The sequence below is a fragment of the Oryzias melastigma genome, unplaced genomic scaffold (genome assembly GCF_002922805.2).
Source record: "Oryzias melastigma strain HK-1 unplaced genomic scaffold, ASM292280v2 sc00274, whole genome shotgun sequence".
NCBI lineage: Eukaryota > Metazoa > Chordata > Actinopteri > Beloniformes > Adrianichthyidae > Oryzias > Oryzias melastigma.
Window position 1 is genome coordinate 286,720 of NW_023416900.1, and position 20,804 is coordinate 307,523.

The 20,804-nt window shown below is 40.7% G+C and overlaps 1 protein-coding gene across 3 annotated transcripts in view; it reads right to left on the bottom strand.

Moving 5' to 3' along the window:
• The window catches only part of LOC112140936 (diacylglycerol kinase beta), a 112,407-nt gene extending 92,002 nt beyond the window's left edge, over window positions 1–20,405 (bottom strand). For 2 of the 3 annotated variants that reach the window (XM_024263959.2, XM_024263957.2), the window contains exons 1-3: window positions 20,228–20,405; window positions 4,917–5,291; window positions 3,529–3,605 (exon numbers count right to left, since the gene is read on the bottom strand). In XM_024263959.2, coding sequence (XP_024119727.1) covers window positions 3,529–3,605; window positions 4,917–4,983 — 144 coding nt within the window. In that variant the 5' untranslated portion in view covers window positions 4,984–5,291; window positions 20,228–20,405. Of the gene's footprint in view, window positions 1–3,528; window positions 3,606–4,916; window positions 5,292–19,889; window positions 20,186–20,227 lie in introns of those variants that run through there. The other variant, XM_024263958.2, reaches the window with a different exon arrangement.
• Between the last annotated feature and the right edge of the window lie 399 nt (window positions 20,406–20,804).

Sequence of the window (20,804 nt, forward strand, 5' to 3'; positions counted from 1 at the left end):
GGAAGTTCGAAGAGCTCCGGTCTGCTCCACCCAAAGGTGCTAATGACAGATTTAGTAAATAGCTTATGCTAATCTGGCACCAAGGTGTTTTACAGTCCCATTCACTCATTCACACAATGATGGTGGCTCTGCTGCCAAGCACTAACTATCTGGGGCAACGTGGGGCTCAGTGTTTGTCCAAGAACACTTCAGCACATTGATGGTAAGGTGGGAACTGAACCTGCAGTCTTCTGGTCAGAGATCAACCACTCTACCCCTGCACCGAGGCTGTCCCACCATTTTACAGGGGCTATGAGGCGGGGGGGGCAGGCTGGACTTCAACAGTGTCTCCAAAAGATTTTGATACACAGCAGAACTGAAGGGAAATCGTTGCTGATTCATTGTGGCATCTTTCATCTACGTAGTTTTCAAACATCAGTGACTTTGGTAGAGAAAAAGGGGAAAAAAATCATTTTCTATGTAAAATGTAAAAACCCAAAATAGGATTGAGTTCTAGAAGAAACTCCAGAAATTTTAAAATTTTTGGTCTGTGTTTTCTTAAAAAATTCAATTAAGAGAACAACACTACCTCAAAGGAACCACAGACAATATATATACAATAAACATATATATATATGTATAATCAAAGTCCTGCCTTCACTAAAAAAGCAGGCAAAGAAAACCGGGAATGATTTGTGTGATAGCGCCCCAAGTGGTCAAATTAGTTAGAACAAGAGCAGATGAAATTCAAAGAAGACGCTGGATTTAAACAGTGGACTTTCATTTGAGGTTTTCAATGTTCTTAAACCCAGCATGCACTGTGACTTTAAAGCGTTTATTCCTCTGCTCATGATGATGAAGTGCCTCTGACATCAACTGAATCTAATTTTAACCCAAACAGCAATTTGTCACATTTTAGTGCCTGAACGGCAGCAGACCTTTGTGAACCACAGCGCTCAGAGTCAGCTGCTCATTTTCCACTGCCTTCTTCAGAGTTCCCATGATGCCGCATGCATGCGTGTCGCTAGCTCCAGCCGAGAAAGCTCGGATCTACAGTCCCACCATGATTCCAGCTTCATGGGCCTGACCCCACTTTGCTGTCTGAAATCTTTCAAAGTGCTTGATGAGATTTATTTTTTTAACTACAAAAGTGCATCCTTGATGGAAACAGAGAGAGACCTGTAAACACAGAATTTGTTCTAGACAGCTGATAGTTAAACAAATATAAGAAAGGGAAGAGAAAAATTAAGAACTTCTTCTTCACCTTATCCCTTTGTTTCGCATCAATGATTTGTCAGAGTTTTTACGTCGGATGCTCTTCCTGACACAACCCTGTACTTGAGGGGCACAGGGACCCAGTTAGGCGGCAGGTCAAGGGTCTTGCCTAAGGACCCAATCTGGGTGGGGATCAGTGGACAACCCTGGGAATCGAACCCAGGGCTCCTGGGTGCCAGCCCTTCACCTAGCCCACTGAGCCACCCAGCCATTTTAAGCAAAATAAAGAAGTGTTTGACAAAAATATATACAAGGAGGAAATGTGAAAGAATTGGAGCAACACTAAAGAGAACAAGAAGCTGAATCTGGGATGGCTGGTGATAGAAGTGTGTTTGTGGATCACTGTGTCTGTGTGAACACTAGTTTTTATACCAATGATTCTCGTGACGTTCTGACTGAGTCTTGCTGCTCTGGACAGTGAGGCAGAACAGTCATGCTGTAACCCAGCAGCTGCTTTCATTCTGGTCCTTACTTTACAGAATGAAGGATTAAGCCATTTCTAGACACCCTTCAGAACGTCTATCCCAGTTTTTAAATTTTAAATTTTAAGAAATTATTGAATGTTTACACAATTATCGAAATTTTACACAAATTTTGCAATTTTTTTTCATATAATTCTTCAAATATTTTTGCACTCTGCAAATGACGCAAGTTTGGTATCAAAACGTTCAGTATGTTAAGGAAATTAATGCTACTGAGGTTTTCAAGGCTGATTTTGAATTTCGAAAATATTTTAGCACAATACCAAGACTATTTTGTCATCAAAAGATTTTTTTTAGGCCTACTATGGAATTAAGCTAATATTTTAGCAATGTACTAGCTGTTTTGGCTAATTTGGCATTTACTGAGGTTTTTTTGGGCTAATTCTAAGTTAAGCTAGTATTTTGGCAATGAGTTAGCATTTTTGGATGATTTGGCATATAATGTGGGTATTGGGCTTATTCTGAGTTTAAACTCTTTACGCATTTTAACATTTTTTGCAATTTTAATTTTTTTTTAAAGAAATTCTTAAAATTCTTTGTGCACTTTCTGCAACTTTAAGTCTTTTAGCAACATTGGAATTGAGCAAATAGCTCTAGCATTTTCAGCAAACCCCTTCAATGATTTCAGTCAATTTCTTCAGCATCTTCAGCGACCACATCAGCAGAAAGCATTCCCACTAGCATTATCGCAGGTAATGCAACTTCTCTGGTTTCTTTTGGCATCATATATTTGGGGTTGTCAGAGTAAATCATCTGCCTCCATCTACCCTTCTTTTCTGCATTCTCCTCACTCACACGAACATCTCCAAGGCAAACCTCCTCAGCATGTTCATCCCTGCTTCCTCCAGCTCTGTCTTCTGCCTCTGCATCCCAGTCTCTACCACATAGCTGCTCTCCCCACAGTCTTCAACAGCTTTCTTTTCATTCTTGATGACATTCTTTAGTCACACATCACACCTGAAACCTTTAGCAGTCCCATCTCCACCATGAACTCCTCTGCTGCACCTACAGAACATCTCTCCACGGTCTTCCAGCTCTCATCCATGTCCTGAACATCTCCAACGTTCTTCTCTGTCACTCTAGAGTTCCTCAACAAACCAAAGCTCGTCTCTGGATCCTGTCCTAGACTTTCTCTCGATCTACAGACACAAACCAGCTTCTTCTGACCTTCTCTGTTCTTCTGCAGAAACATCTTCAAGCAAACATCTGTGGTTCTCTTTCTCTGCATGAAACCATCCTGTTGTTAACAAACCTTCTGACCTCAGTCTATCTTCCATTAGTCTTTCCCATAATTCATTGGGACTCATCAGTTTAATTTCTTTGGAGTTTCCTTAACTCCAAACATCTCCTTTCTTCTTAAAATTGCAAGCAGGACATCTCATCCATTCCTCAGACATGCTCTCTCTAGTAAAATTCTGATTTACATGTTTAACAGGAATGAATGTTCACCAATAATTAATTCTCCAGATCCTACTTTAACACCTTTAACAGGTCCCTCATATCCAGCTGCTAATTCATGTAGTAAAGACTTGAGCACCCAACATGGGTTTCTGTTTCCTGTTTTTATGTTGTCACTTTGACTTTGGTTTGCTCATCGCACACCAAACATATCAGTCCAAGAACTCTTTTCAGGCTGTGGCGAGGTCATTTATCAGACACAAGACAAAAAAACAGTCACCAACTCACCACTGCCTCCAGCTCAAAGGGAGAGTTCAACACATCATGATTGATCTGAGATCATGTAACCTTCAAGCATGCAAATGTGTGAGTGAAAAAAGCTGCACCAACACACCTGTTCTGGGTTGTATTTGGAAAGAACCCCGTCACCACGGAACTCCTCCAGAACGTCCTTCAGCTTCTTCGTGGAGTCTGCAGAGGACAACAGAGAAAGGCCAGTTATGTGTGTTCCACTGAGAGTCCCAGAACCTTCTACGGAAGTGGTTCAGAACTAGGGCTGCCACGATTAGTCGACTAATCGACTATTAAAATAGTCAATACTAATTTAATAGTCAAAATGTTGTTATTTTATGTTATATGGAGATGGAGTGTAGTAAAGTTGAAAATTATAATGGCATTCTGTTAGCTTTTTGGATTATTCTGGCATTTATTAAGGTTTTTAGTCTAATTTGGAGTTTACCTAATATTTTAGCTGCATACTAGCTATTTTGGCTAACTTAGGCTTTTTTCAGTTTTCTAGACTGATTTGGCATTTAAATAATACTTTGGCTGGCTATTACCTTCAGCGTTTAAAGCTCTTAGCTTCAGCCATTTCAGCTATCAGCTTCTGCATTTTTAGCTATCAATTTCAGCATCATCAGCGACCAAATTCAGCTGACAGCATTCACACAAGCATTATCACAGTTAATGCTATTTATCTAGTTTTTAGATAGTTTAAAGCTAATGATAGTTAAGATGTGTGTTTTACATCCAGTTTGCACATGACTTGTTTAGTCGTCTAATTGGAAAAAATAATCAGTGATTAGTCGACTATTAAAATAATGTGGCAGCACTATTTAGAACACAAACTGAACACAGACGAACATCTCAGTGATCTTTTCCTCTCACTGAGAACAAGAACTGTGAGAGGAACAACCCTTCACTCACTCCTGCACTACAGAAGACTAGAAGACCCACATAAGACACACACACACCAACATAGATGCACACACTGCTAATGACAATTCAATCACCAATGAACCTATGAAGCATGTTTTTGGACTGTGGAAACCGAAACACGAAAACACAGACACATGAACGAGGAAAACTTCATACAGAAAGAACGCAGCTGGGATTTGAACAGGACCATCAGAGTGAAAGGAAAGAGCACTAACCACTACACCACCATACACCCCTCAACATGCATTTTTTTCATCACTTTTTATAGCTTGATTTCCAGACAAAATATAAAAAGGATCCTTGAACATAACTGAAATGAGTTAAAGCCTATTTAGTAGTTGTGTGTCACAGTTTCAGTCTGGGTAACAAGCTGCTCCTCCTTACACTCCTACTCCAGTGAAAACTAAGATTGCAAGCTGCAAATTTGCAGACAAAAATCTCAGCAACATGTGAGATCGTTACTGCAACATCTCTCAAAGATGACTGGGGTACTCAGGCAACAACCTCCAACCCTCAGACCACCCTCCCACCCCAAATCTCAGACAGAAGCTCAGGAAAACTTACACTCGCTGTACTGCTGCAGCTGATTGAACTCAGCTGGACTCAGACACACCCAACTATCATCCCCCATCCTGCCAAAGGCCAGGGGGCCAACCTGGTCGATTCCAAATATGAATCTTCTGAAGCTGAAAATTATCCTCCAGTGGAGTTGTGTAGGAAGTCAGAGGAGCAGTGGTTTCTGGATGTCATCCTCTCCTCCACATCACCCTGTGATCTCACCAGGAGGGATACAGTTCCAAGAGATGAATTTTAATTTGCTGTTTATGGTGAGACGGAACACAGAAAGGTTTTGCTTGCAGTCAGCCTGTTGTCCTGCAGCACGAGGGATGTGAAACCGTCATCAGGTGGAAGCAAGTTTCTGAGCAGAAATCCTTTGACCTGCAGAGAGACGACATAGGAAACAACATCAGACACCATGAAATGTGAATGAGGTTACTTAAGAAGAAAATGACGCAAAATAAGGGAGGAGTGAAAGATAGCAAGAAGAACATGGAGCAGTGCGTCACTCAGTCCTCTCCAAATGATGACTTCTGCTCAATATTGATACAGATGGAGGTGTGGCTTAAATCGGTTGATTTAGTTGATGTAAAGTCACACTGAAAGGCTTTAAACATCTTTATTCAAAGCACTCAGGCGGTTGGATTGGCCGACTCTGATTTTTTGGTCAGTCATTTTTATTGTATAAAATCATATATTTTTTGTAATATTTTATTATCTTTCTTTTAAAACTGTTAAATCTTTTAGAAATCAGATTATTTCATCACAAATCTACAGTTGTTCTGTTACACAACAGACATCTCTGAGACGTGCACACCTCATTGCTACTACAAAGGGGGCGCTGAAATGCATAACAAAGTCAAGGCACATGCCAATCAAGCCTACTGCTCCTCCCCACCAAGGAAAGAGAGATTCTGTTGTGCTCTGTGGGTTACCTAGCAACCATGACGTCAGTGAGGCTCACGACAGGAAGCAAAGAGGAAGAAAGATGACTGCAGTTAACAGGAGCAGATGTTACTAAAACACTCCCATCCATATATACGTATAAATGAACGAGGAAAAAAATTCTCACTGTAGGTTTGATTGAAACGTGTGAATTAAATAGAAGGTTTGCTATCAGGAGTACTTTTGACCTGTTTGTTTTCATTCATATTCTCTTTAGTGTTGTCATTTTTAAGATAAATGAATGACTAGTTCAAACCATCTTGCAGAATTCATGACTAAAATATGACAATTATGAGGAGTAAACACAAGACCACCTGTTACTGTTTGTGCTCTTTATCTTATTCAAGCTGTTCCTGTTTGTGTTTCTTTGTCTCACAGCAGCTGTTCCTGTTTGTGTTTCTTTGTCTCACAGCAGCTCTTCCTGTTTGTGTTTCTTTGTCTCACAGCAGCTCTTCCTGTTTGTGTTTCGTCTCACAGCAGCTGTTCCTGTTGTTGTTCAGTCTCTTACAGCAGCTGTTTCTGTTTTTGTCCTCCGTCTTACAGATGTTCCTCTTTTAGTTCTGTGTCTCACAACAGCAGTTTATTTGTGTGTTCCTTGTTTTACAACAGTTGTTCCTGTTGTTTTGTGTCTCACAGCAGTTTTTCCTGTTGTTGTTCAGTGTCCGACAGCTGCTGTGTTTGTTTGTTGTTCTTTGTCTCACAGCATCTGTTCCTGTTTGAGTTCTGTGTCTGACAGCAGATGTTATTTTTTTTTCTGTCTCACCACTACTGTTCTTTTTTTATGTGTTTGTCTTACAACAGGTGTTCCTGTTGTCACATCACTCAGTAAACTTCAGAATCTTTTCCCTTTACTCAGCCTTCATCATTTCAGAATGTTTTACTAATAATTTTACTTAAACAATTTCTTAAAGAATTTGCTCTGACAACTTCACAATATTTTTACTTTGTTTAACTGATACACATCTTTCTTACAGCTTACACTTTAATGTTTGAAATATTTCTCCAACGTTTAATGCTGTTTTCAACTTCTGCAGCAAAAACAGAATTTACTAAATAGGTTTTGATTGTGTTATTTCATCCTTCTAAGTTTGTCCCTCAGTTTCCTAAAAGTTTTTACATAGAAAAAGCAGCTTTTCTCGATGAACAGAGATGAACAGATGAACAGAGTGGACTCAGCTGCAGATAAACATTTTAATGGTGAAGACGTGGCCTCTGTTGTGGTTTTATCTAAAGCTCATCCCAGAGGATGACCAGTTTGCAGGTCAATCCTTTTTTACAATTTTGTTTGACGTCACTCTCACTTTATCTGACTTAAAACAGTGCAATATTAGCTTTTTCTCTACATTTTTTTTTAAACTGCTGAAATATTCATATAAATATATACTTCTGCGTTGAACTTTCTTCATCTTTTAGCACCTCTCAAAGAAACATGAGGAAATGTCACATCTTTACAGACAGAGCAGGGTTGTGAGTCAGTATGAACTCAAAATAAAGTCAGGCAGGAGACATAAGTTGACCCCACTGCAGAGGGCTGAGTGAGGCAGGAAGCCAGCGGACTGTGCAACCATACGATAGACTGATGGTCGTGGCATCTTTTCAGTGTCAGACGTCAGTCCGTACAGTAGCAGAATTCTCTTCATGATCCCAGCACTTCTAAATATAGACATGCTGCCATAACTGGGTCGTAGCTCACCACCAAACCATAAAACACAAAAAATACAGCTTCATCTGCCTTACGTCACCTGCAGCTCTGTGCAGGCTCCGCGGCTCCAAGCAAGGGTCACGCTGGAATCAGTGTCGTAAAACATTCTGAGAAGAAACCTCCTCTGCATCATCAAAACGTCAAACATGAAAAAAACAAATCAGATGGTTGTTTCTTTGGAGGTTCAGCAATCACACAAAAACAGGTTCTGATCCAACCATGAGCTGAAAAAAGGACAGCATCACCATTTAACCCCCGTTGGCCATTCAAATCCATGCTACTGTTCAGAACTGAAGACTGCACAGTCAGCTCCAACAACTATGATACCATGTGTAAAAGGAGCTAGCATGTCAACAGGGTCTTCAGCCCCAACACCCCCCAGTCTTCTAGAGCAGGTGTTTACGTCTGCAGCATGTTTTCAAACAGCGGACCGAAGACTGCAGGGGCCCGTTTCAAGAAGCAGGTTTTGTTGGAACTCTGAGTTCGTGAACTCCAAATTCACCAAAACTCTGAGTTTTCGGTTCCATAAAGAGAGATAACTCAAACCCGGGAAAGTGGGCGAAACCAAGCCCGTTCCAAGAAGCGGGTTAGGATGAACTCAGAATCAATCACTATGGTAACTGAGTCTGTGAACGAAACCTGGTCGGTAGCAGGTTTTCTTCAGGAAACTTAGAGTTCTCTGTGGTCTCCGCCCCTTTTTAAAGTGAAAGATGTTCAAATATGAGTTCCTCATTAACATTTAGAGAACATTCACATTAGAGACGTCACGTTTTCACCACTCAGAAACCAAAATGACATGTTCATTCATCGAGGATCACGTAGAGAGGAGGCTGATTAATCCAGAGGAAATGTTATTTACGTCGGTAGAGGATTTGGAGGACACGAGTCGACTGACTGCAGTTTCCTGATTCATTTTTATTTCAGCGATATTATAAATAGTGAGTTTTTCCAGGGACTCGCTATTAAAAAATACAGTTTTCTTTTCATTATTTTAAACCCTTAACAATAGGAACTAAGGAATGTCAAACACCCGAGAAGGATGTGGACTTATCCACCATCCATGACTTGCCTCACACATTAGCTCAATTGATAGCAACGCTGCCTCCCACTGCAGAGGTAGCGAGTTCGACTCCCGGCTACGGAAAGTTATTTTTACGTTTAAAAAAAATCGGCGAATATTTTTTAAGTCTTGAGAATTAAAATTAAATAAATACTTTTTTAACCTATGCCAGGCAGCTACAGCTTCTTTTTAGCGTGCAGTGATATCTGTGTGTGTAGGTGGGGGGTTACGATCACGGAGATTACTTATTAGATTGGTAACAGATCAAAAACCACTCCTTACTCAACAAGAGACAAAATAACCTTCCTGACATTATTTATTCATTATTAGAAATGATTCAAATAACTGCAGATATTTTCTCTCTGTTCTACCGCTGCAGCTGTGTTACTTTTCTTGATGAAAATGTTCTCCTATAGTCGCATATGCCTGAAGGAACTTATCAATTTCCCTCGCCGGAAGTACGTAACTCAGCTGTTTGCTCCCGTTGCCATGGTGAATCATGCTGTCTTTGCTCCATTGATCAGGGCTTTTAATGGTCGCGACGCTCACACCTGATTCTGGTTCTGACAACTTCAAGTTGATTGAATCAAACATTTTCAGCTGTTCTGGAACCGAAAACCCTGAGTTTGAGAATTTTGAGTCCAGTGACTCTAAGTTCAGGTTCGAACTCTAAATTTGTTGAACCTGCTTCTTGAAACGGGCCCCAGATGGAAAGGAAAAGCTTCATGGGTTACAGCAGAACACATGAGCTGCAAGAACCCTCCAGGAACATTTTTGCTGAAGCTTAGAGGTGAAGTTGGTGAGAAGTTGAAAGCAGAAGGAATCCAGACTGGGAGCTGTGAGCCGGTCCTGAGCACAGGCAGGAACAGCACCTTGGAGGTCAAGCTGTGTGTGTGCTGTACATTTACAGCACACACACACACAGGTTTGCTTCCCTTACCGACAGACCTTTCTCTGAGGCAACTAATATCGTACAAGGACTTCCCAAGGAAACCTCTTCAGGACTTCTGGTCTTCACTCAGTCAGGCCAGATGAATGTGTGCCAGATAGAAGTATAACAACCTGAAACAGGAGGTGCTTCACACCTGTAAAGTGGTCAGCAGAGGGCTCCTGCTTGAGTCATACATGTTCCCTCAAAGCAGGGGTCTGCCAACAAGGAGTGATAGGCGGAGCCTCAGAGATCAAATCGTTTTACTTCCAGGTATTAAAACGGTCCACAAAAATGACTCATATTTCATAAATAATTTGTTTTTTAGTGTTCCAAAGGTAATATATGATCATATTTATGGATATAGTTCACTCTGAAAGGGTGAAGAAAATCATAGTAGGGCCCCCTTTAAAAAATTACTATTATTTTATTTTTCTTCACCGTGGAGAGATAGAAGAGCCCCATGTGGCTCTGGAGTCGCAGGTTGCAGACCCCTGCCTCAAAGAAATCTCCTTTTAGCGTTCTGCTCTCACAGTATCTCAGTCATAGAGAGCTAGGAGAAGATCTAAGTAACTGTCCTGAGAAAAAATGTTAATCACATGAGTCCTGAAAGACCCACGGCCTTTCCATCCTCAGCTCACAGCATGAGGACCAAGTCTTCTGCACGTCTGGTGGCTTTGATTTTCATCTTTAACCAAATGGTTTCACTTTATTGATCTTCTAAAATTCAAAAATATATGAGGAATCCAACGTGGAGTCATCATCAGTAATGAAATGCCCTTAAAGCAAGCCAATAAATAGTTTAACTCTAAAAATTCCAATGCCCTTTTAGAGAAGGAACCAGGCGTCTTTCTTTGAATCAGGAGTCATGACTAACTGAAGTCCAAACGGCACCAACGAAGGCCAAAAATATGTCTTCAAAGGTGAGTTTGCTGTCCTTCAGCTGAACGTATGAGTCCTGGCCCGATGTTGTGGTTGTGGTTCTCCCCCTGCGTTTTGGTTTTGGGGGTGGACCTGTTTTAGTCTCAGAAGGTTTGAGATCATCAGCAATGTGGCTTGTTAAAGATCCTTCTGAGGTTCTCAGAGACACCTGACACATCAGGAGGACGGTGCTGTTCCTCTGCTGTTTTCCCTTTCCTGATCTCAGATTTTCAGGCTCTCCTGATGGTTGGAGTTAGTTGTATTTGATCTTTTCTCCGTCTGTTTCAATGCCTCACAGAGAACTGAAGGTCATCTACTGAGAGTCCAGCCCAGCCCCTACCAGGTGGACCCAGTCAGCCTACAGTACAATAGACCGGAGGGTACACGTTGGTGTGTGCGTGTGTGTACTTGGTTTAATATAAACAACTGTTCCGGAGAGACAGCCAGTCTGCTCCTAGAAAGTGTTATACCTCTGAGCCTGTTTTACAGCTCAGGTTTATGTGGAAAGCATTCCTTCTTTGAGTCTTCAGCGACAGATTCAAACTGAAGACGTCATAAAGAACTGCAAGACTGCCTCCACGTAGAAGGACCTGAAGGCAAAGCTGATCATCTGCTACTACTGCAACCATCCTGGAATCAAAGCCCCATCACATGAGCCTGGATGCACAGCTGATTCTTTGCAGAACATGTGGAGCATGTCACTGCACACTTTGAAAGACCTGAGTCCCCCTCTTCCTTTAGAAGACGTCTGTGTTGTTCAGCCACCAGTCTAGCTTCAAATGCTGCAGATGCCGTACACTCTGAGAGATCAGAACTTCAGCAGATGTTCAAAGATCTGTGAAACTTCAGAGTCGACTGTGGACTGATCCTTTCTAGTCTGCTGTTAAATGCTAACGTTGAGAGGGGTCAGTCCATTGATATGTAAACTGGATAGGACCTTGCCTATTTGCTGCTATAGACAGAGACATGCACGCGCAGGCGCCATTGATATGCATTGAGTGACGTCAACAGAACGCAGCTGTTCCGATGCAAGACATGCAGGCATCAACCACAATGAACAGACTAGATCCCTCATTTTTTAAGCAATTTTCACTAAACATTGCTCGAATTAAAATTGCTCGAATTTAAGTCCCACTATACAATGTTTTTATTTAAACGTTTCCAGTGGTGTTTTAATTATGATTATGAAGTTTTTAACCAAATCCCACAACCTAAATGTGTTAAAAAGCCTTTTTTCATGTTGATCTGAACCCTGTTTCCAAAATCTCCTCTGAGGGGGCGTGGCTTTTGGAGCTGAGTTGAACAGCCCTGCCCCTGTTGTTTAAAACTTAAAATAACAGGATTTTCATCAGAAGGAGGACTTTAAAGCTTAGAAAGTGATTGATGTCGTGCTGTATTTAAATTTTTATTATCTGTGAAAACTAAGCTGTAAATAGTGAAAGAACTGCGCCTTCTAGTGTTACAGATAACACACTGCTGTCAAATGAACAGATTTTGCCTTTATGCCAGAATCTATAGAACTGAGCTTGTAAATGCTGATTACCCAAGCCCGGAAAGGAGGAGGATTGATTGATCAAGTTCAATGGCATTACTGCCCATTTCCCATTAAAAAAAACCTCAAAGTGCTGTACAGAGGAAAAAAAAACACCTTCCAACACACATACAAATAAAAGATAAACAACAACTTATAAAAATCTACCATCATGAAAAAAAATGTAGAAACTACATATTTAGTCATGTTTGCATTGACATCTCCTTCTCTAACATCGGCTCTCTTCAGTGTTTATATCTGAGCAGAAAGTGAACGCTGCAGATTCTAGCTGGACTATATAAATAAAAATAAAAATAAGTGCGACCAACAGCAACATGTAGCCTCGGTTACACTTAAACTCCATGCGGGCGATGCAGCAATCTGCATCTTGGCGGCAAATATTAACGTGTGGCCATCAGGAATCAGTTTTTGTGCTGGTCGCACGTAAACATGTGGGAATAAGATCAAACATGTTTTAAAACATCAAACATTAAAATAAATAATTAAAAACATCAGTAATAACCCAAGCTAGCATGCTACTTGCTGCCTTTTGGATATTTATTACTCGACTAGCATAAAAATATATGCAATAATAAATCTGTAAAATTCAATATAGATTGTGTGTGTCAGATTTTTATTCAGGTCTGATTCTATTCTGAATCATTTGATTTTGAGTATCTGTCGATACCAAGTCCTAATCCAATATTTTTTAACACATTTAATAAATAAATAAATAAATAAAATAAACACATCCAGATTGTTCACAGTTTTTATTTTATTCACCTTATTTTACTATTTAACACTTAAACAAAACAGTTCTAAGAAGTAGGTTAAATAATCAAGTTAAAATGCTGCAGCTATCAACTAGAAAAAAATATTAACTAGCCTATTGACTAGTAAAACTAGGTCAGTGTAAGAAAGTGTGGTGACTGCAGTCTTAGTGTCTTCAAAACTATTGAACATTAAAAAACTCTTTAAAATTATTCATGACTTTCTTTTAAAATTGTTGTTGTAGCATAAATATGATGATGAGTTTTTATTATATAAATGGAACCATTTATTAGTTTTGGTTGTTTTTGAGACATCGTGGGATTCTTTAATTAATCTCTTAAGACCAGCTGCGGTCCGTACATTTCTGAGCTGAGCCTTCAGTCTTCCTCTGCCAAAACCATCCTCGTTAATATGAACTATTTTATGTTTCATTTTGTTAAATCTGAATGCTATTTTATGGAGCAATTCCATCATAAATGGAATGGAAACAGACTGAGTTCACTACAATTTCACATATTGTAAAAACAAACTCCACTTGTGCAAGTCTCCTCCCACTGCAAAAACAAATGAAACAGACATCAAAATAGAATTAATAACTCATTAAACTTTAAAATAAGTATTTTTATAGCATTTTTATTTACAGCAAATCGAACTTATTTAAAGATGAACTCCATCAATGAAGGAAGTCCAGGAGACCAGCGGGAGATTTCCCTGCAAAATGCCGACTGACTCTGTTCTTCTTAGCTGAGACAGATCAAAGAACGCTCCGTAGTTCTGGGGATGATTGTGGGAAGTTTTTCTGGTGCTCCTGAAATCTCTGGGGGTCAAGGAGGAAGATAAATACTACTTTTTCATTCATGTTCTTGAAACCTGTTTTTTTTCTGGGAAAAGAGACTGTCCGAAATCCCGCCATGCAGCTGTCTGTAATGACAGCATTCAGAGCAGCCGTGGTGCGTTCAGTGACGGCTTAGACATCCTCATTTTGTCCCTTTTGTCCCTCAACATTGTCACAAAACTCCATTACCTGGCCAGACAGAACTGTATTATTTGAAATTAATGCAATAAAAACATTGGAAAGGTAAATAGCATCAAATGAAGAAAGCATTCACAGTAATTTTTTGGCACTGATTGGGCCATTTTTAACAACAATACCAACTAATTAAACTAAACAACAGATCTAATTTGTCAAAACTCCACGCAGAAATCAGACATCATCACGCATGTTCAAAAATTCACACGTGAGCGCTTTCTGCTCCTGCGCGCTCGTGTTCAATCGTGCACGCTCGTGGGAGATCTGTCTCTGAGAGACTTTCTACGCACAAGTGGAAAATTACTCTTAACAATTGTGGGCGGAGACAGAGGGCTGCGTTGGTTTTCTTCTGATCGTATGGAGTTATTTATTAGTCAAAAATGTGTCCCTAAATTAGAGGCGCTTCCTTTCTTGCAGTCACCTTTTTCATACATAATTTACTAACGACCTCATCAGGTTTAATGGGCACTCCTTCTTCATTTACTTGGAACCAAAGGTTCTCCTAAACTGTGGAAGTCGTTCTTTTAGACAGACAGTCACTGGTGCAGGACTTTCCTTCTTTCTTCCCGTCACTCGCTCGTCACACTTCCGAGCTGTAATGTGTGGATGTCACGTAATGAGGATGATCCCCAGTAGATTATTTCTAATTAAAACATTTCATAGTAGTGAAAATTTAAACCACAGTAAGTGCCACTGATCTTTAGCTTTAGCTTTAGGTATTCATTTCATTTCATTTTTTTTTTTAGAAAAAATGTTGGTAATGACAGTTTTGAAAATGATACTGTGTCTATTTTCAGACATTGATGGTCTATGGTATTACCTTAATACTGCACAAGTAAAAACAGTGGATTTATATCCTCAAAAAGGCATCAAAGTTGAAGTTTCAATTAAAATGGGAAGTAATAAATAATGAATGATTAATTACAGCTAATTAACTGATTAACTTTTAGGACTTTTGTAGGATCTGGTTATTAGATGACTTTTGGGCTGGAAAACTGTGACTCTGTCTGCCAGCACAACGTAAATCACATCAAGCAAAGCGTCCTGCTGCTGTATCTGCTTTGCATTTATAGCTCATCAGCAGACGGTGAACTCCTGCTCTGCCAGAGGAGGACAGCATTCATGCCAACAGAACGGCCTCAGGAGGCTGCAGACAAACGGGCTGAACTCCCTCTGGAGGAGTCTCACAGCTGAAACCCAACTCCTCCTCACACGGCGGTGCTTTCAGATCACAGGACTGTCAGAGGTTCTGACCGCGCACGCTTCATCACATGACCCTGCTCGGCTTTACAGAGAAATCTAGCTGGTTTTCTTGAACAAGCGGCAAACGGACAGAACGAAGAGCTGGAGCTCTGCGAGTGAAGTCCAGAACAAATACCCCGGCCCGGTCTGGATCAGCTGATGCTGAGCTGCTGCGCTCACAGTGAAAACAGCTTTCTGCATGAACTCACATGAACAATTAGAGCTACGGAGACAGAAAACTCTCACACAGACACACCAGCTGACATGCTGCACGGGTTCACCGTGAAAGCTCAGCCACTTTGAGGTGACGTCAGAAGACCTCGTTCCCACAGCGGCAGCAGGTCTGCAGCAGAGCATCCAGCTGACTCATCCTGTTTCTAGCCGTCACAACACAGACTGGCAAAAGTTTGGAGCCGTTTCACAAACATTCTGGACTCACGTGAGGTTCTGCTGTGGGTTTTTAAGGTGTTGGATGAGCAAAGGAATAGTAAAGATTGCCCAAAAAAAACTCCCAGCATCCATCACTGTCTCCACTCTCCAACACAGGAGGGGCTTGTCCCTCCTCTAAGCACTGAGGTACCGTTGGGTGGGGTCTTAACTCCGCTACCCACCCCCTCCTGCTTAGATAGTTTGGTCCTGGACCCCGCCTGCCGTTCCAGAAACAATTTGATTCGATTCACAAGAGCCTGGATCGATTCGATTCCCTTTTTTTTTTTTTATTCTTTCGATTCTCGTAATTCAATTCAATTTGGAATTTACACAGTTCACACATTTGTTTAGATATACATTAATAATCTACTATATGCCTTGAACATATTGATATTAATCTGATCCAGTTCACATACTGTAAATGTATCAGTGAAATTATGAGATTGTTAATATCATCCAGTGTTACATGGATTCTCTAAAGGAGAAGTTTTCCTGGAGGACGTTTCAGTTTAGTCACTAGGTGGAGATCACGCTGTAGCATTACACATTTTCAAGATGAAAGAATTAGCAAAAAACTGTTTAGACCACAAATAGTTATTTAAAAAATATATTTCTTTAAAATTGTTTAGAAAATTCACATCTGTGAGTTTATAAAGATGTTAATTTAGTCAGCAATGTATGTTTAGCTCGACTGAGCGTTAGCATTAGACATATGGGAAATTCTATTAAACGTTAGCATCACGCCAATGGACTTTAGCTTTATTTGCTAAATCAATCTATATTTTAATTCATCGATTATTAATCTATTAAGATTAAACGATTCAAATTGATTAATTAATTTGATCAACCCAGCCCAACATTTCAGGTGAACAGTGTGGTTCATCAAACTGGCTGATCTGGTTCTTTTGTTTGTCAGCCTGGTGACACAGTCTGGACAAATGCAGGACTTTTTATGCCTTTAGCACAGCATGGTCGGTTCAAGTTCTGGTTTGTTTCAGGTCAGTTTCGGCTTGTTTTTATTGTGAGTCACTGATGGCGTAACGAAGCTCAGCCGATGCTCCAGTCTCCAGCGTCAGGATCTAAGGGTAGATTCAGGTTGTTTACTGGAAGAAGGAGGTCAGTGGACTACCTGAATAAACTGAAGGACCACATTCTTCCTTTAATATACACTTGAAGACAAAATTATTATCCTCAGATCTGAAAATTTCATTTTTTCACGACTTTCTCCTAAGTTCACGACTGTCTCCTAAGTTCACGACTGTCTCCTAAGCCTTTTTTTACTATTATCCAACCTATAGTTTAGATGCTTTATTTTGCTTTGCTTGTAGAAACAAAATATTTTCCCAAAAACAAAAAACTACCAGGATCAAAATTATTAGCGCCCCCTAAGAACTTGCCTTTTGTGACCTATAGGACAAACAATGTGCAATAATTTGCTTTAACTTAAAGCTCAAAGCTTGTAAAATCAAGTTAAAACTGAGGGTCGACTTTCAGTTAACATACACTATGAAAACCTTAGTGCAGGTTTTCTACAGATTTTTATACTTCCTTACTTGAGAAATTATCATGCCAAAAACAAAACAAAAAAAAAACAACATTGGAGGTAAAGATGTTGCTTTTGTTTGGAGAAAGAAGAGGCAAGTGTAACGAGATGAAATCTTTTTTCAATTACACGAAATATTGACTGTCTAAGTTTAGTTTCTCCCCCTGAATTCAGCATTGGGTAACCCCTCCTTAGTTTGTTCTTCTTCTGTGGTTTCTTCTTTATATGTTGGGCGCTCGCTTTCCCTCTCCCCTTCCTGTTTTATTGTTCTGTGGGAGAGGTGGGTGTCCTGTAACATTTACAATATGAATCCTCATTTTATTTTTATGTAAGAATTAGCTGATCTCCCTCTACCTGTCACTCCCATCTAGGAGCTAAAACGGGCAGCTAACACGCGATTTCTGTGTCTTTCCTTTCTGGAAAATTGTCAGATCCGCAATAAATGGAGGTGATCTCCGAGGGTGCTGCTGTGCTTCCACGTCTTTCTTCCCCATAAACACAACGCAGAATCGATCCGGTTACACAAGCATAAAACCCAAAGAACAAAATCCCTACAGTGAAACATGGTTACTAGAAGTATCATTCTGTGGGGATTCTTCAATGTGTCTGAAACTGGGGATCTCGTCAAGGTGAAAGGAAGAAGAATATGTGAAGATTTTAAAAGAAAGCCTTAAGCAGTCAGCAGCTAAACTGGGTCTGTGTAGTCACTCTGTCTTCCAACACAACAACCCAAAACATACAGAACTCCCCAGGAAGAACTACCTTCCAAGGTCCATGCCAGAAGACCATATGTCCAAATTCCCTCTCCAACCCCTAACTACCTTATAGTGCAGGACTATATAGTGTGCTGGATTTTAAAGGTAATTCGGACACAATGATCACTACTTTTCTTTAAAAACATCAGATGTGACGTTACCGATTACATGAGATCAAAATCGAATCTATATGTACATTTTACGACATTTATTTATGACTGCACTGTGTTCTGATGATAAAAATGTGGATGGTTTATAAAAAAATACATTTAATTAAATTTTTTTTGTTCAAAATTGTTTGACCGGAATGCATTGTGGTCTATATTTGCTAATCTAGTGAGCATCGATTCAATTCAATTACATTCAATTTTATTGATATAGCCCAAAATCACCAAGAACATTTGCCTCATTGGGCTTCGTGCAGGTAATTTTACAGATGCAGAAAATTAGTCATAAAATATTAACAATAACCAAAAACTAAACAGACTAAATAAAATTGGTTATCCTTATCCTTAGACCCTCCCTCCTGGTAAGGAAAAACTCCTAAAAAAACTGAATCAGGAAAAAAGAAGAAACCTTAGGGATGCCCACTGGAGGAAGAGATCCTATCCCAGGACGGACAGGCGTCCTGGGATAGTGGATCCTGGATGCACTCTAGTTTTTTGCAAAAGACTTCTGGGAAATTTCGAGTGCACTCCATTTTGGAATTAGATTCTGAAAGCACTAGAAAATGAAAAACGCACTATATAGTGAGTAGGGGGGGAATCAGACACAGTTCATCAGATCTGAAGGAGCAGAAGAATTTACCAAAGAAGAATTGACAGGGATTCCTTATAGGACAGGGGTCAAAGTCAAGGCCCGGGGGCCGGATCCGGCCCTCCAGGTAATTTTATTTTAGTGTTATTAATGGTCTGATGTTATCTTGCGCTCATTTTTAACTTGTTTAACTTTGTCAACATATATTTTTATAGAGAGTAAAATATTGAAAGTTATTTAGGTTTGAATTGATTTATTCTGGAATAATATTCCTGCCTTTTTATTATTCATAATTATGAGAAAAAGTTACAGTTTTAAAGTTTTAAAAATTGGCATTCTGCTAGTTTTTAGGACTATTTTAGCATTTACTAAGATTTTTTATGATATTTTGGACTTTAGCTAATATTTCAGCCTCAAGCTGTTTTAGCTAACTAAAACGTAGCCTCAGTTTTTTAGGAGAAATTTAAGTTAAGCTATTTTTTCAGCTACATGTTAGCTGTTTTGGCTAACCTACTTTTTTTAGGGTTACTTTTGCATTTAGCTAATATTTCAGCTGCTATCAGCTTCAGCAATTTTAGCAATTTCAGTGTCTTCAGCAGCCAAATTCAGCTTGGAGCATTCACACTAGCATCATTGCAGTTATTGCTATTTATCTAGTTCATAATTGTGTTAAAAAGTTATGGTTTAAAAATAATTTTAAAAAAATGTAGTTTTAGAGTGTTCAATAAATGTTGTTCGGCCCGTGACCTGAGGTGGGTTTTGGATATTGGCCCCCTGTGTGATTGAGTTTGACACTTAGGAGATGTGTCAGAGACTTGTTCAAATCTACTACAAACTGATATAGAACAATAAAGAAAGGGATCCACAATCGAAAACTAGCATCACTAATAATTTTGACCTTAGTATTTTTTTTTGTTAAATTAATTTCTTCAACAAGCAAAATACATAATGTAAGCTTCCAAAATAAAGCTAAAAAAATCTGTATTAAAATAATTTGCTTCGTTTAATAACACTTGTGAGATGGTTGTGAAAAAAAAACCTTTGATCCTTAGCTGTACATCTCATTCCTAAGTACACTGATAAGTACTCTCACATGACCTGACCGGACCAGACTCTGGAGCTTCAGTAGAACCACTGATGTTGACCACAGGGTCTGTAGAACTTCCAGAGAAACTCTGGAAATCATTGAACCTACCAGACCCAGATGTTTTCCGGGGATTCCTGAAGGAGCTGTACGTGTTCTGAGCATCAGACAGTCACCTACGAACCCCCCAATCACCTGTCTCATGAGCTCCACAGCAGCAGATGTTTTCTTCACCCCTTCCCGTCCCTTCTTCACCCCCTCCCGCCAGAAGAACGGACTCACCAGCTGGAGCTGAAGCTCTGAACAGACCAGCCTCCCCAGCTCTGAAGACCTGCAGTCCGTGCGTCAGAGGCGCATGCACAGACTGAGGAGGTCTCCATCAGGTGGAGGTCCTCTCTGGATCATCAGACACAGCTGAGCACAACACGGGATCGAGTCCGGGTCCCTCTCAGCTTAAAGGGAGGGGCTGTCCCCGTCCGCCTCGGCTCACAAACGAGGAGAGACCAAAAGTTGAGCCTGGACGCGTGGACAGCAGGCGCGAGGCGCGGCGGGAGCCGCAGACGCTCAGGGGAGCGCGTGCGCGGCGGCGTGACACACGGAGACAGGAAGTCCTCTCCTACCTGTGGGTGATGCTGCTCCCAAATACGTCCATCATCTTACGCTCAGGGGCGCGCCGGAGCCTACGGGAGCGCGCAGATGCTCACACGCACGCGGGCATGACGGAGGAGCAGGGAACCCCCCCCTAACCTGAAGCGAGTAACGCTGCCCCCTGACGGTCATGTGCCCCTAGTTGGAGCTGCTTGCCTCGTTTTCTCTATTTGATTGACGCACCCGGTGCCCCGCCCTCCGTACCCCCCTCCCTCCATGAGGGAAGGTTTGGTCACATTCAGCAGCAGGAGGATGAAAGCTGCTGCAGGAATCAGACACATCAGCATCCACCATGCTGTCTGTGACACTGGGACTCACTGAACACCACCCCCACCTTCATGAAAGGTTCTGTGCTTTCCTTCATGAAGAGCTGATGAAGTTTTTGCTGTCTCCATGGATGTGCTTGTGTCCCTTGGAGATGACTATTGGCGCGTTACTTCAGTGTGTATTCAGACAGACTATCATGGACCAAAGACAGGAGGAGAGCCGAGGAAAGGGCATGATGGAAGATCCACCCGTTTTGAGGAAGGCAGGAGCCTTTCCCTTGAT